The following is a 14168-nucleotide window of genomic DNA, read 5'->3' as shown; positions in this document are numbered from 1 at the left end:
ACCAGTTCTCTGCTCTGACTTGATGTTTCTAAAGCTCGGTTCCCCAACCTTCATTCTCCACCACCCTCTTCAAGTAGTTCTTTCTTCTTAATCATCTGTTGAGTGGGTATTTGAGGCTTGCTTCGGTGCTCAAAACAGTGAATGGGTTCCTAGTGATCTTGGTCACATTTGCAAAGGAGCTGTCATTCAGCATGGACACAGATGGTAAAAGTGCCTCAGCCTTCAGTCTGGATTAAGTGCTGAAGCAACACTTTGGCGGGGGGGGGGGGGGTCATTCACATTGATCATGACACCAGGACCTCTTATCAGCCCTGTGTTTCCCGGTGACCAAGATCTTACTGCTGAATTTGACTTGAGAAAATGCTGCCATCGTTCTTCTGGTTCACCTTACTCTTTAGAGTTTGGGTTTTCCTGTAAAACTAATCTACCTACATAACCTGAGTCAGTACCCTCACGGGAATAGAACAATAGCAACTGGAAAAGGATTGTGTCCTTTTCATACATAAAGAAACTAAGCGTTAGTGACTTTAAGTAATTTGCCTAAGGTTGCACGGTAGGCCAGTGGCTCAGCTGATGCCCATATGCCACCTTTGTAACTCCAGAAACTGCAGTGTTATTTGTGCATCATATTTCTTAATTTTTTTTTAAGATTTTATGTATGGGGCACCTGGGTGGCTCAGTCGGTTTAGCATCGGCCTTCAGCTCAGGTCATGATCCCAGGGTCCTGGGATCCAGCCCCGCTTCAGGCTCCCTGCTCAGCGGGGATCCTGCTTCTCCCTCTGCCTTTGCCCCTCCTCGGCTTGTGCTCTCTCTCTCTCAAATAAATAAATAAAATCTTTAAATAAATAAAGATTTTCTTTCTCTTTCTTTCTCTCCCTCTCTCTCTCTCTCTCTCTCACTCTTTCTTTGAGAAAGAGACAGACAGCACAAGCTGGAGGAAGGAGCAGAAGGAAAAGGACAAGCAGACTCTGCCCTGAGCCCAGAGCTGACACTGGGATCATCCCACATCTGCGAGATCATGACTTGAGTGGAAACCAAGTGTCAAAGGCTTAACCAAGTGAGCCACCTGGGCATCACCATATTTCTTATTTTTTTTAAACAATGAGATTACTTAAAATTCATATTTGTGGTCAATTTTCACCTAATGAATGAATAGGATATAGTGGTTTGATACCTGGATTGAATACTGTTTGGCCGGGCTTGAATCTTGGCTCTGTCACTTACTAGTTTCATGTTCTTTGGCAATAGTTTTACCCCCATGATTTTTCCTTATCTTTAAAATGTGTATAGTAAATAAAGAGTAAAACTTTGTTTTTTAGATTCCACATATGAGAGAAATCATACAGTATTTGTTTTTCTCAGTCTTACTTCATTTAACAAAATACCCTCTAGATCCAACCACGTTGTTGCAAATGGCATGATTTTATCCTTCTTTATGGCTATGTAATATATGTATGTGTGTATACACACACACACACACAGACATGCACACACGTGCGCCATGTTTTCTTCTTTCTGGCCATCTGTGGATAGACACTTGAGTTGCTTCCATATTTTGGCTATTGTAACTAATGCTGCAGTAAACATAGGGCTGCATACATCTCTTCAAATTAGTGTTTTCATTTTCTTTGGGTAAATACCCAGTAGTAGGATTATTGGATCAACAAAACGAATGAACAAACAAAAAGACAAAAAAGCAGAATCAGACCCATAAGTCTGATTTTTGGACTTACTGATGGTTGTCAGAGGGAAGGGGGTGGAGGGAGGGTGGGCAAAATGGGTGAAGGGGAGTGGGAGACACAGACTTCCAGTTATGGAATGAACAAGTCATGGGAATAAAGGGCATAACATAGGAAATGTAGTTGATGATACTGCAATAGTGTTGTATGGTGACTGATGGTGGCTATGCTTGTGGTGAGCATAGAGTTAAATATAGAAAAGTCAAATCACAATACTGTACACCTGAAACTAATGTAACATTGTGTGTCAACTATACTCAATTTTTTTTTTTTTGGAAAAAAAAAAGAGTGAAACTTCGATCTGCTCCTTGGGAATGAATGAATTGATTTAAATAGTATATTTCTAATAGATTTGTAATTTAGGCAGCTCGGTTTAGTTCTTTATTTTTTTAAGATTTTATTTATTTATTTAAATAGAAAGAGAGAGAGAAAGGGAGTAGGGAGAGGAGTAGAGGGAGATAATCTCCAGCAGACTCTGTGACGAGCACAGAACACGACAATGGGCTCAATTCCAGGATCCTAAGATCATGACCTGAGCTGAAAGCAAGAGTCGGACGCTTGACTGACTGAGCCACCCAGCCGTCCCAGCTCAGTTTAGTTCTAAAATTCAGTTCTTTCAAGGTAAACATGAGTTTAATTAAACAATTTAGAAATTTCGATGACATTCTGTAAAGAAATTCATGATCTTCTCCTCCAAGTCACTTCATCTAGGGTTTCCTGTCTCAGTAAATGCCAAGATTACCCATCCAGTTCTGAGTAAGAAAGAAAGAGAGAGAGAGAGGAAAGAAGAAAAGAAGGAAAGAAAGAAATAAAGAGAGAAAGAGAGAGAGGAAGAAAGAGAGGAAAAGAGAGCGAAAGAGAGAGGGAAGGAAGGAAGGAAGGAAGGAAGGAAGGAAGGAAGGAAGGAAGGAAGGAAGGAAGGAAGGAATGGAGGATAGGGAGGGAGGGACGGAGGGAGGGGGAGACAGAGGCGGGTAGGAGAAAGAGAGGGAGAAAGAAACCTGGCATCTGTCCTCAAATCCATTCTCTCCCTCACCCTCCACACTCACCTTCTCCAGGTTCTGGTAATTGCTTAACTCTTGAACTTGTCCATCTTATTCTATCCATAGGCTCCTTTCACTGTCCAATGTGCCCTGATCTCTCCCCCGACTTACTGTAACATTAGCCTTCCAACCAGTCTCTTTATATTCCTTTTTGCTCCTTTTAATCTATTGTCCTCACTATAACCAGAATGATTTTTAATTAAAAAGTATCATATCACTCCTTGCCTCAAATCCATGTAATGGCTTCTGATTGCTCTCACGTTAAGAGCTCTCTTGACCTGGGTGGGCCCCACCTTCCTTACATTGTACCCTAACACCCTGTGCTTTCCTCGTCATTCTGCCTTTTTCCTGCCAGCTGCAGGGCCCCATGCAATCTCCTCTGTCCCCCCTTCCTGGGATTATCACCTGCCCCCCTTCCCTACTGCTTGCACTTACTAAGTATTTGGCATTTGGCAGGCAAAGATGAGTATTTGTTGACCGAGACAATGAATTAATGAGGAGTGAATGAAGAGGATGATTGTCCCCTTACTAACATGAGACCGCACATATTTTGAAGGATATGTATTTCATAAACCTATGATAGAGCTATCTCTGGAAATGGGGGTGGAGGGGTTCTTGACTACTTCCCATTATGTGCATGTTTTTATTTTTTGAATTTCTTTTTCCTTTTCCTAAAATTATTTTCCCTTCACCATTTTATTTATCTTTTTAATTTTATTTTGTATTTCTCTTTTCCTCTATTTAGTATAATTTTAAACCAAAGCCATTTGAATTTCATTTAGTGTTAAATAGAATGGTGAGTATTCAAGTGTTTCTAGAAAGCCCACAAAAGCTTTTTTCATACATATAAAAACTTCAGTGTCATACACCTCATCTAAAATGTTCAACAAGTCCACTAAAGAATATGTGAACAGATTTCACATGAATTTTGGCAAGTATAAACTGTTCAGACCTTTACCTGAAGCATTCTATGTACTTACACCAGTAGGTAAGTAGTTTTATCAATAAGCACATTGACTACGATATCTGTAAAGCCATACTGGTAAACTCATTTGTAATTTTTAGAGTTAGAAAGAAGCAATCATATTTGATTCTTTTAAATTTATATATATATATATATGTATATATATGTGTGTGTGTGTATATATGTATATATATATGTATATATGTGTATATGCATGTGTGTGTGTATATAGTTTAAGCTATAGACTCCATCCTTTTCATGACCCTTAAAATACTATATTAGCTAAATGTTCACACTTGTCCTTTTTAGCTTTAAAAGAAATGTCACATCCTAGGTTCCTGTAAATGACCCACATTCAGATGTGAACCAAACATAATAGCTTCTGCCATTCACCAAGCAATGAATTGCTTCAAATGTAGGACACAGGGCAGAGGACTTTGTAAATTACTTTGTTTCATTGGCTGTCATCAGAACCTGTGGCATAATATGTGACCTATTTCTATACACAATAATGCCTACGGCTTTGCAGACAGGTGGAATACAGTTTCTCTTTTAATTACATTTTGAAGAAATAATTTAAAAATGTAAAATTTTCAGACACTTTGAATAGTTGTATTGTTAAAAGAAATCCACATCTATAACCATCCTCACGTAATGATGTAGAATACCATAACATATTATTAGCTTTTTATTAAATATGAACTTGAACCTACACAAATGCAAAATAATACAATGAACTTGAATATGCTTCTCCTAATTTCACTAATTATTAAATTTTTCCATGTTTGGTTTTCTCTTTTTCTTCTCTCATGTAATATGTTTAGTATCTTTGATTTTATATAAATCAATCTGATCTTTGTACACACACCCAAAATGGAAGAAAATTCATGAAAATACATGTGTGTCTGTGTGTATTATTTCTGACCCATTTGAGAAAAACAAACTTTCATAACTTAATATGATCATGGAAAGTTTAAACTTAATACTTTATTGACCGGTTCCAATGTTGTTTACCCAGAGAAAACAGTGTGTTGCTCTCCTCAATGTCTACCAATGCCCAGTTTATGAAATAATTGTTTTATATAAATAATATATTTTATAAATAAAATAAGTTTAATTAGGAAGTTTATTGAAACTGTTTTGACATTGTATGTCTTTATAGAAATTTTCTTAACATTTCGTTGGACTCTAGCTATGCACCAACTTTGATCAGTATGGACGGCCTACCTCCCTGAAAAGATAAAATAACTCACTTTTGGGTAAATGTTATGTTGCTTGACTGATTACATAATCAAATGAATTACATGATTATCAGCACTCAATTTATTTTTAGAATTTTGCACATATAACCCTAGACTATTTTTTCCTGTTTTGTGTAAACTGGCTCTATAGGGCTGGAAAATATGCTAAGAACTAGTAACAGTTGGTAAGTTGACTCATTTACAACCCATCATAAAGTTGTTCACTGGAAAATGCTACTCAACATGGCAAGAAAAAAATGTACAAGTAAAACTAAAATGCAATTAATCTTTGTACAGCTTTCCATAGTCCAATGTGCCATTTTGTTCTCTGTTCAAACATTTGTGTACCATCCTGTAGATCCCGGCTTGGATGCTTACATAATTATTCTTTCACACACAATGAAGGAGATATAAAGAGGAGACACATTTTCTGGGCAAAAGGAACAGAAGCTAGCAGAAACAGGACTGTGATTTCTAATTAATTCAAAGTTAATTGCATTGTTGATAATCCTGCACTTAAAATCTTCATATAGAAAATGTTTATGGCAGCAAATTGACAGTAATTTAACTACATTAAATCTTACTACCATTAAAAGAAAAAGATGGATGTTACATTAAACAAGCTTAAGAGAATGGTAAAGACTAGTTCTTGCTAACAAGACAACTAGTAAATCATTCAAATGGCCGACCTAGAATCTCAAAGCACAGTAAGAGTAGTAGTTGAATTTCAAGATGGTACCAAGCCATATGGCCTGTCTTGGGCCACCAGTGACACTGGCTTGCAGTTTTGCTTTTATTTCACTCTGTGATGAGTACAAAATAGGGGGAAACAAAGACACACAGATCTTATTTGGCAGGTAGGGTCAAAAATCTATTTTACTATTTTGGAAAAAGTGAGATAAAGATCCTTAAATGAAGATATGTGTTGTATCAGTTATTTTCACTGAAGAGTTAGATGGTGGAATGAAATGAATTTTGGTGTTAGCTCTGAGTTTAGATTCTGTCTCTGTTACTTATAAATAGCAAGACTATTTTTTTTTAATTTTAGTGTATAAATATATAAAAGACAGGATTACAGGAAGGCTAGATAACACAATGGGTGTGAAAGACCACCATCATAATGGAACTCAATAAATTTTAGTTTTAATTACTTACTCTATTTAAAGCAAAATATAATTATCCTGATCATTGAAATTAAATACTTATGATTCCCCATTTTGTATAGAAAGGAACTTCCATGCAATGCTCAACAATCTTGTAGTCCAAATCTTAACTTGGGCATTTTGTAATAACTTTTCAAATGGGTAGTTTATAGATACTGTGATGCATTAGGGTTCTTGACTGTTTCCTTTAACAGATCCCTCATATTTGAATTAATGTGGTATTCATAATACAAATTATGGCTAAATATTTCTTAATTTTCTACCATCTATTAGCTAGACATCAAAAATCAGAAATAGTAGGCTTATTGGAGATAATTGCAAAAAAACCCAAAAAACCAACCAACCCAGATTATTCTTTGATTATGATGTTTAGTGGAGAATAGTATTAAATTATTTCTGAAATGTAAGTCAAATAATTTCTGAAAGATAAGTGGGAACAATGAACTAGAATAGAATAAATAGAAATTGATAAAAGAAACAAATTATTTAACATTTTTGGAGACAAAAAGTAAACAATATTTGGAGAACAAAAATAACAGATGGTTTTGTTCTTAGATTGCACAATGATTCCTGGATATTAGATGCATTTCAGCGAATCCATAGTGAAGAAACCAAGTTTTTCATACCGTATGATTTGGAGATTTCCAATCAGGAGCTCAGTTACATAATGAAAAGGGCTGAGCAATGGAGAGGAATCCATGGTGAAAGGAAGAAGGTGAGTTGGTTTGAAGTAGATGTGTTTTTTGACCACACAAAGAGAAACTCATTCTGTTAGCATATCAGTAAGTCGGTACATTTTCTCACATTGTTCTTGAAGCCATTTATTATTGCATTTGACTGCCACCTCCCTACAAATATCACAACTTGACTGTATATTGATTATTTTGTATTAGTTGAAATGAGGAAACATGGCCAGGTGGTTCTTAGAGTGTGGCACTGTTATTTTCTTATGGAAATATTTATTGATACCTGCCGTATATATATTGGGCAAAATTACACAAGGGTTGTGAAGAATATAAAAGAAACTAGTGGTGCACCTGGGTGGCTCAGTCAGTTAAGCATCTGATTCTTGGTTTTTGGCTCAGGTCATGATCTCAGGGTCATGAGATGGAGCCCTGCATTGGGCTCTGCACTTCGCGGAGAGTCTGCTTGAAATTCTCTCCCTTTCCTTCAGCCCCTTCTCCTGCATGGTCCCTCTCTCTCTCTCTCTCTCAAATAAATAAATAAATAAATAAAACTTTAAGGAAAAAGAATAATACAAGAAGCTATGACTGACTTCTCACATGTGACATGATTGCTGGCTTCGATGTCATCTTGGCAGGACAGGAGGAAGAGAATATTATTTCTGTTTTTCTCCTTTGATGCCTCTGTTAGTCAGTCCCTTGCTTCCCCTCCATCTTTCAGTAATCTCCTTTCCAGACTTCTGCATTGACTTCATCAGTGTCTTCTGTTTTAGTGTTTTTCAGGGCCCTGTACTTTGTTTATTTTTCTTCTTACTCTGCACACTCTTTTTTTGTTAACCTCCATTCAATCTTCCATCCTGCTGAAGATGATCAAATGTGTATCTCAAGGCTACACCTCTGTTCTGAGTCTTAAACTAATACAATCCAGCAGCCTACTTGATATCTTCAGGTGTATGCCCCAAAGAAACCCAAACCCAACAAAACTGACTTGACACATAGTGTTAATTAACAAATGCATTTCACTTATGTCACAAAACCACAGGATTTACACATCCATAACCTCTATACATGGCATTTTCATCTACTCTGAATCACAAAGATTCAAAACCCGGTGTTTTTCTAGACTTTTCTTTGTCTCCTAGAATTTTTTTTCAGTTTTATCATCCAGTTAGTTCTATTGACTTTACTTTCTTAATATCTACTCTTCTCTATTGCATTTGCTACTGCATGTCTATGACCTCAATACCCAGCTTCTGAAGAACAGCAATACTCTGCTAACTGCTCTGTCTACCTGCAGTCTCACACTGCAGTTACCACGTCATCACACCATCCATGACTTCATTCGTTAGAAGTTTTCTACAATGCAGGTATGACCCTCCATTTCCCTGTCATAAACCTTTTGCCTGAGGAGTAAAAGCCAAAATTCAGACTAATGCATTTTTGCCATTTGATGGGATTCTTGTCAACCTTTCTGGTGATGTCTCCTGTATCCATATCCCACTCTCCCTTCTCAGCCTTCCTCTTGCCAAATGCTTCTCACTGAAATATAATTAGGTCATATTAAAATAAGGCTAGTTTGCTAAATGTGACATATTGTTTTACATTACCATCCATTCCTCTCTGTTTGGCGGAGCACCCTCCCAGCCCCCCAGGTACCCCCTGGCAAACTAATTCTTCTTCCAGGCTGACCCCGAGTGTTGCTTTGATGGAGCCTGCCCAGAGAGGACCATCTCCTTTGTGTCAAAGCTGCTTGTTTTATCTGACCCTTCTAACACACAATCTGAGAATTATAGGTGTTTCCCACTTCCTTTTTAGACTAAGATCTTGTGCAATAAACCAGTGGCTTCTCCATCTTTGTGTTCTCAATCTTTAATAGTGTCTGTAGAACATAGTACATTTCTGTTGTCTATTCGTTCAGTACATAAATGAATGCAAACATGAATGACTGAATAATTGAACATATTTGATTTGTCCATATAATGAACATATAATCTACCCCATTCCATTCTCTATCTGATAGAAACCTAAATATTGCTTTAAAAAAATTCCACAAGGGTTTACTATGAATATATGCAATATGCCTTGAATTCTGTTAATTTGATAGATAAATATAACATTACCTCAGACATTTCCACAATCACTGTCCCTGACTTGAAGTAAAACACATTTCACTTTGCGATATATTCATCCTGGTTTCTTCTTCAAAAATCCTTGACAACAGCATAGTTTTTGAAAGGCCCAAATTGTTTAAATCATCCTAAAAATTAAGCAAAGAGCACTTTCTCTGCAGGATAATGTCAAAGTGACTGGGATAGGTAGAGAATATTTATTTCATTATTAAGCTTCAAAACATCAAGTTTAGGAATATGGACGTTTAGGAATTTGGAAGCAATCCCAAGTTGAGTACCAAAATGATCTGAGTTGAACCATAGTACCTAACAAGAGAATACAGAGAAAAGTAGAGAATCATTTTATTGTTTATGATTGTTTATTTTGTCTAGGAAAGTCAGAGAGAGTGAGACATAAGAGAAGGTGGGATGGGGAGGGGACTGGGGACATAAAGGGGAAGAGGAAAATGAATGTTTAGGTGCTAGAGGGAAAATTAAAGGAGATTATGAAATTCTTTAATTCTTTAAAATTAATATTTATTCCCTCCTTTATAAAAGGTGACCCATGATGGACAAGAGTAGAACTAAGGAAAAGACCTCAAACCTTAAGTGTTTGTAATGCTGACAGTGTATAGACATTTAAATGGATCAAAGAAAAGACAATTGGACTAAAAGTAATTAAAGTAAATAATCAAAGGCATTTGTGTCTTAAGTAAAATATTTTGGCTTAGATTCTTTTGGGCCATTAACAGACATTAATATATCTAGATAAATTGCTGCTGTCTCTTCCCCAACATGTATAGACTCAGCATCCATCAATGAGGAGACTCACAGAGATGTGGATGCAAATCGTTTGAAAATCTGGAGAGCACCTGTTATTCCTCGTTGCTGGGGTTATGTTTATTAAGCATACAGAAACATTCCTAAACTTAAATGAATAGGCATACATATTTTATTTGTTACATCTCTTCATGACCTGGCATTTATACCATGAAGACTTCCGCTTATTTATGATTAATTTTTTTAATGTTCATCTTAACCTGTTTTATGTTTCCTTGTTTAGTTTATTTCAATAGGGAAGCAAGGTAGTCCTGGTGAATAATTAACGTACTAATTTCAAGATACAATGCCAGTTTAATTTAGAACACTCATCTATAATCTAAAATGCTAAATTAAGAGTGGAATAGACACTTTAATATAAAAGTATTTCAAGTAAGTAGTCTAGAATTTTTGTACTTTAAAAATTTGATCTAGATCTTTGCCATAGTATTAGCTATTAAGCACATGCTTCTCTTTTTTATGCTCTGGATTAAAAATTGCCACATAAATGGACACTTTATAATATGCTTAATTTCCTTTTATTAAATTGATAAATGCAAAAGCACAGAACACATTTACAGTATGATGAGAATTTAGGATTATTGCATTTTGTAATTCTTATATTGTTCATACATATAATTTGTCATTTGTGCAAAGACAGCCAGATGATAATTTCGAAGTATTTTAACCATTTTTTTGAAAAGGAAAAGGTCACTTTCAGTAGTCAGAAAAGACATCATTCTATTAAACTAATTTGCCTACATGCAAATTTTGTCATTTTTACCTCATTAACTATTTATCATGAGTAAAAATATATATATTCATGAAGGGGCAGCTCACAGCCTGATGGAACTGGAACTAATATTTTGCAACTCTAATGATTTTTTGCATCCTTAATTAGATAGCATAAGGTTGATATGATTAGGTCAGGATGTAGTGTTTTTCATTAAAATACATTTTAGAAGCTGTATTCATAATCTGCCCTTGCAATTAAATAATGAGCCTATGAATTTAATATTATCGACCCAATTATTATCCCATGCAAACGTATACCTTTAATAAATTTGTGCCGTAGGACCTTCATTAGCAACAGAAGAAATGATATTTCTAGGTACATAGATTGAATGGCTATGGTTAAACTTATATAATGGTTTTGAACATATCAGGAAGCAAAGCTTCGATACTTAGGAATTTAATTCCAAAATGTGCCTATTTGTTGAAGACTAATTTACATTGTAATTATTTTCTTAAAGAAACTATCACTTTAAAAGGGGCTATTGAAGCTCATAGAAATAGCAGGATGTTAGCCAGAGAGGAAGGATTGGAGAAAGTCATGCCTCGTGGGACAGTGGACAGTAAAGTTAGAGATCCATTCAAGCAGCATAATTAGAAGGCATAAAAACTAAAATGTCTATTTCTCGAGTCTGTATTATCTACCAGATGCAATTAATGAAGATTATAATTTTTGTTGTTGTATGTTAGAGTAGTTTTTATGAAGAGATGGCTATACAATGGAATTAAGTAAGGGACTCTGAGAAGGAGCTACCCATCCTTTACCATGAATGTGTACCGGGAAACACAAGCACACGTAGACACATATCCTGTTTTCTCTTCTTTGTATAGGCATTGCTATTTATCTACTACTCTTGTGCTCTCAGAATGTGACTGTAACAATTCTCTGAGTTCTGTAGTTGCTGAAATTCTGTTCTGAAGGTTATAATTATATAGGGAGGTAGATCCTACACATTGTTATTGACACGGCCAATGGCAGGCAGTATATCATGGAGTGACTGCACTGTTTTCCTAGAAATACTACTCATTTTTACTGGAGAAATATGGTCAGGGAGGAGGAGAAGCTTTGGTGAGGACCTTGGGTGGCAAGGTGGTAGCAAATAGATACGTGGAAGCATGTTGATGGGGATTTGGGATGGAGACATTTGATAGAATTTTCCATGCGGAAGGAGACAGTGAGTAGAGGTATACTGACAGGAAATACCAAGGCAGGTTTGAAAATTGAAAGCAATTTGTTTGAACTGGAACAAAGGGCAGAGGCTGGAAGAAAGTGAGAGCTCAGCCTGGAGAAGGAGTTTAGAAACTTGAAATGGACACAGTAGTGGGGGCTATATATTTATCATAGGCAACAGGAAGCCATTGAAAGCTTTAGGAAAAGAGGCAACTCATTCCATTAAGGATTTGGGTTGCCTTTGCATTGAATTCTATCAATTTTTAATTTGATTTTATTATTTTATTTTAAGATTTTATTTAGTTATTTCAGAAAGAGAGAAAGAACATGAGCAGAGGGAAGGGGCAGAAGCAGACTCCCCGCTGAGCAGGGATCCCATTGCGGGGCTTGATCCCAGGACTCTGGGATCATGACCCAAGCCAAAGGCAGATGTTAACTGACTGAGCCCACCCAGGCACCTCTTATATAGCTTGTTTTAAAGTTCTAATGTTTTTAATACACTCTGTCTAATACATAGTTCAGTTTTCCATCAATTATTCAATTCAATTCAATCCCACAATCACTTATAGATTGTGCTTTACACGTCATCAGGTATTTCTCATCCTGATCTGTTGTGGAGGGATAGGTTTTGCAAGCTTGATGAGGACTTGAAAGTAGGTGAAGATAAATAACAAGCAAAATTGGACCTAGCCAAATTTGAAGTTAGGAATGGCAGGTGGAAGCAAGTGGAAGTGGAAACCGGGAGTCAAGCTGAATTCAAAATGGCAGGTGGCAGAATGGTGACTCCAACCCAAAGAACCCTGGAATTCTGTCCATTCAAAGGGTAAACAGGCTGCTTTGATTGTAGGAGGTGGCCACCAGGGGCCTAATCAGAAGAGCTAAGGCCCATTTAACTCCTAACATTAAGAGAACAAAAGGGGAGGGCTCAAACCATCTACCTGTAACACTTCCTGTCCCCCGAATGTGATTCCAGTGAATTTCATACTTGGAGGATTTGCCTACAGAGGCTTCACTTCCAAAATGACTGAAAAGCTTTTCACACTGAGTGTGGGGCACAAGAATAAGTACCCACAATAATAAATGAACATCTTGGACGTCAGAACAGAATCCTTAGTGAAAGAGACTTCAGCATCAATATAGGAACGTAAATGAACAGTTCTTTGATGGGAAGTTAGTAGACTAGGTGCTAAAAATGTACTTGGTTGCTTTGGAAAAGTGCACTATTTTGTATTTACTTATTTATTTTTATTTAGTGAAGAACATATCTTAGGGACTTGGGTGAATACATCCTAAAAGTATGCCTAAATTATCTTACACATAGGGGTTTCTGCTCAGTAATCAAATACCTATTGTGAACTCTACATCTAATGTTGTTTTCTGCTTGCATTGAACAAATTCCCAAATCTCCAGAAGCATGAAAACACTTCCTTTTAAAGATTTTTATGTAAATGTGGACTGTATTTAGAGCTACTAACATTACACAAGTTCCAATTTTTGTACAATGAAAGATTGATAGAAAACGCAAATCTTAGCTACAATTCTAAAAATGCATATAAAAGAAGATGACTTAAAACAGTATGTGACCACTGGCATTTCTCTTTTGTCTTTCAAATCATGATGAACAAGGAGTGGTGGAAAATGTTCGATGTTGGCATGGTGGTTTTGGTTAATTGATACATATTTCCCCCTTGATCTTTTTTATCTCTGAACTTCTGGGATGTCCGTATATAACTGACTCAATACATTGTTAAACGTTTGAAAGGTCATTTGGCCTTGGAGAGATGGATCGTTTCTATAAATGAAAATGATAGGTAACCACTAAGGAAAGGAATAACTAGGAGCTTTCTGAAGATACCATAAATGCTTGGGTTTTAAAGATTGACAAAGGCTTACTTACATTTTGCTAAGTACTCTCCCCCTTGATTCTAAAATCATTTCTATTTGAAGTGAAATGTAATCCATATGTTTTTGATTCATTAACACTTAATTTCTTAGCATCTCTTTACTGGAGTGCTATATAGCAGGCTTTTCATCTTTTTTATAAGCTTATTTTCCTCAGACACAGGAAATCAAGTTTTTGTAAGAGTAAACAAACTTAAACTCAAAGAGACATGAGTTTTGTTTGTAACAAAGCACCTATTAGCTTTGAACTACTTCTGTACTTGGTATGCAAATTTCTTTAGCGTTCCCTAAGAATCAGATATATTTGTAATTAACTGAGGCACAATACACAGCTTTCTGTTTTATTATTTATTGAATTTTCCTACTATCTTACTCTAATTTCTCTTCATGATAAAACAGCTGACTACTAACATATTAATGAACAAGTCATTAATGATAGTTATTTAATTGCCATCTTATTATTTATTCTTATTAATAATGCAGAAGCTACTTATCTTTTAATAATTATGTGGTGGGAAATGGAATTTCATGTAAAGCATTAAA

General features: G+C 36.0%; 1 protein-coding gene across 1 annotated transcript in view; it reads left to right on the top strand.

Annotated features, from left to right (window-relative positions):
* The window catches only part of LOC103665144, a gene marked incomplete at its 5' end in the record, with an annotated part of 295474 nt that overhangs the window by 229995 nt on the left and 51311 nt on the right, over window positions 1–14168 (top strand). Inside the window, one exon of the mRNA XM_008693048.2 lies at window positions 6706–6865. Coding sequence (XP_008691270.2) covers window positions 6706–6865 — 160 coding nt within the window. The remainder of the gene's footprint in view (window positions 1–6705; window positions 6866–14168) is intronic.

Source organism: Ursus maritimus, unplaced genomic scaffold, assembly GCF_017311325.1.
Source record: "Ursus maritimus isolate PB19 unplaced genomic scaffold, ASM1731132v1 scaffold_30, whole genome shotgun sequence".
NCBI lineage: Eukaryota > Metazoa > Chordata > Mammalia > Carnivora > Ursidae > Ursus > Ursus maritimus.
This window is presented reverse-complemented; position numbering and strand designations above follow the sequence as displayed.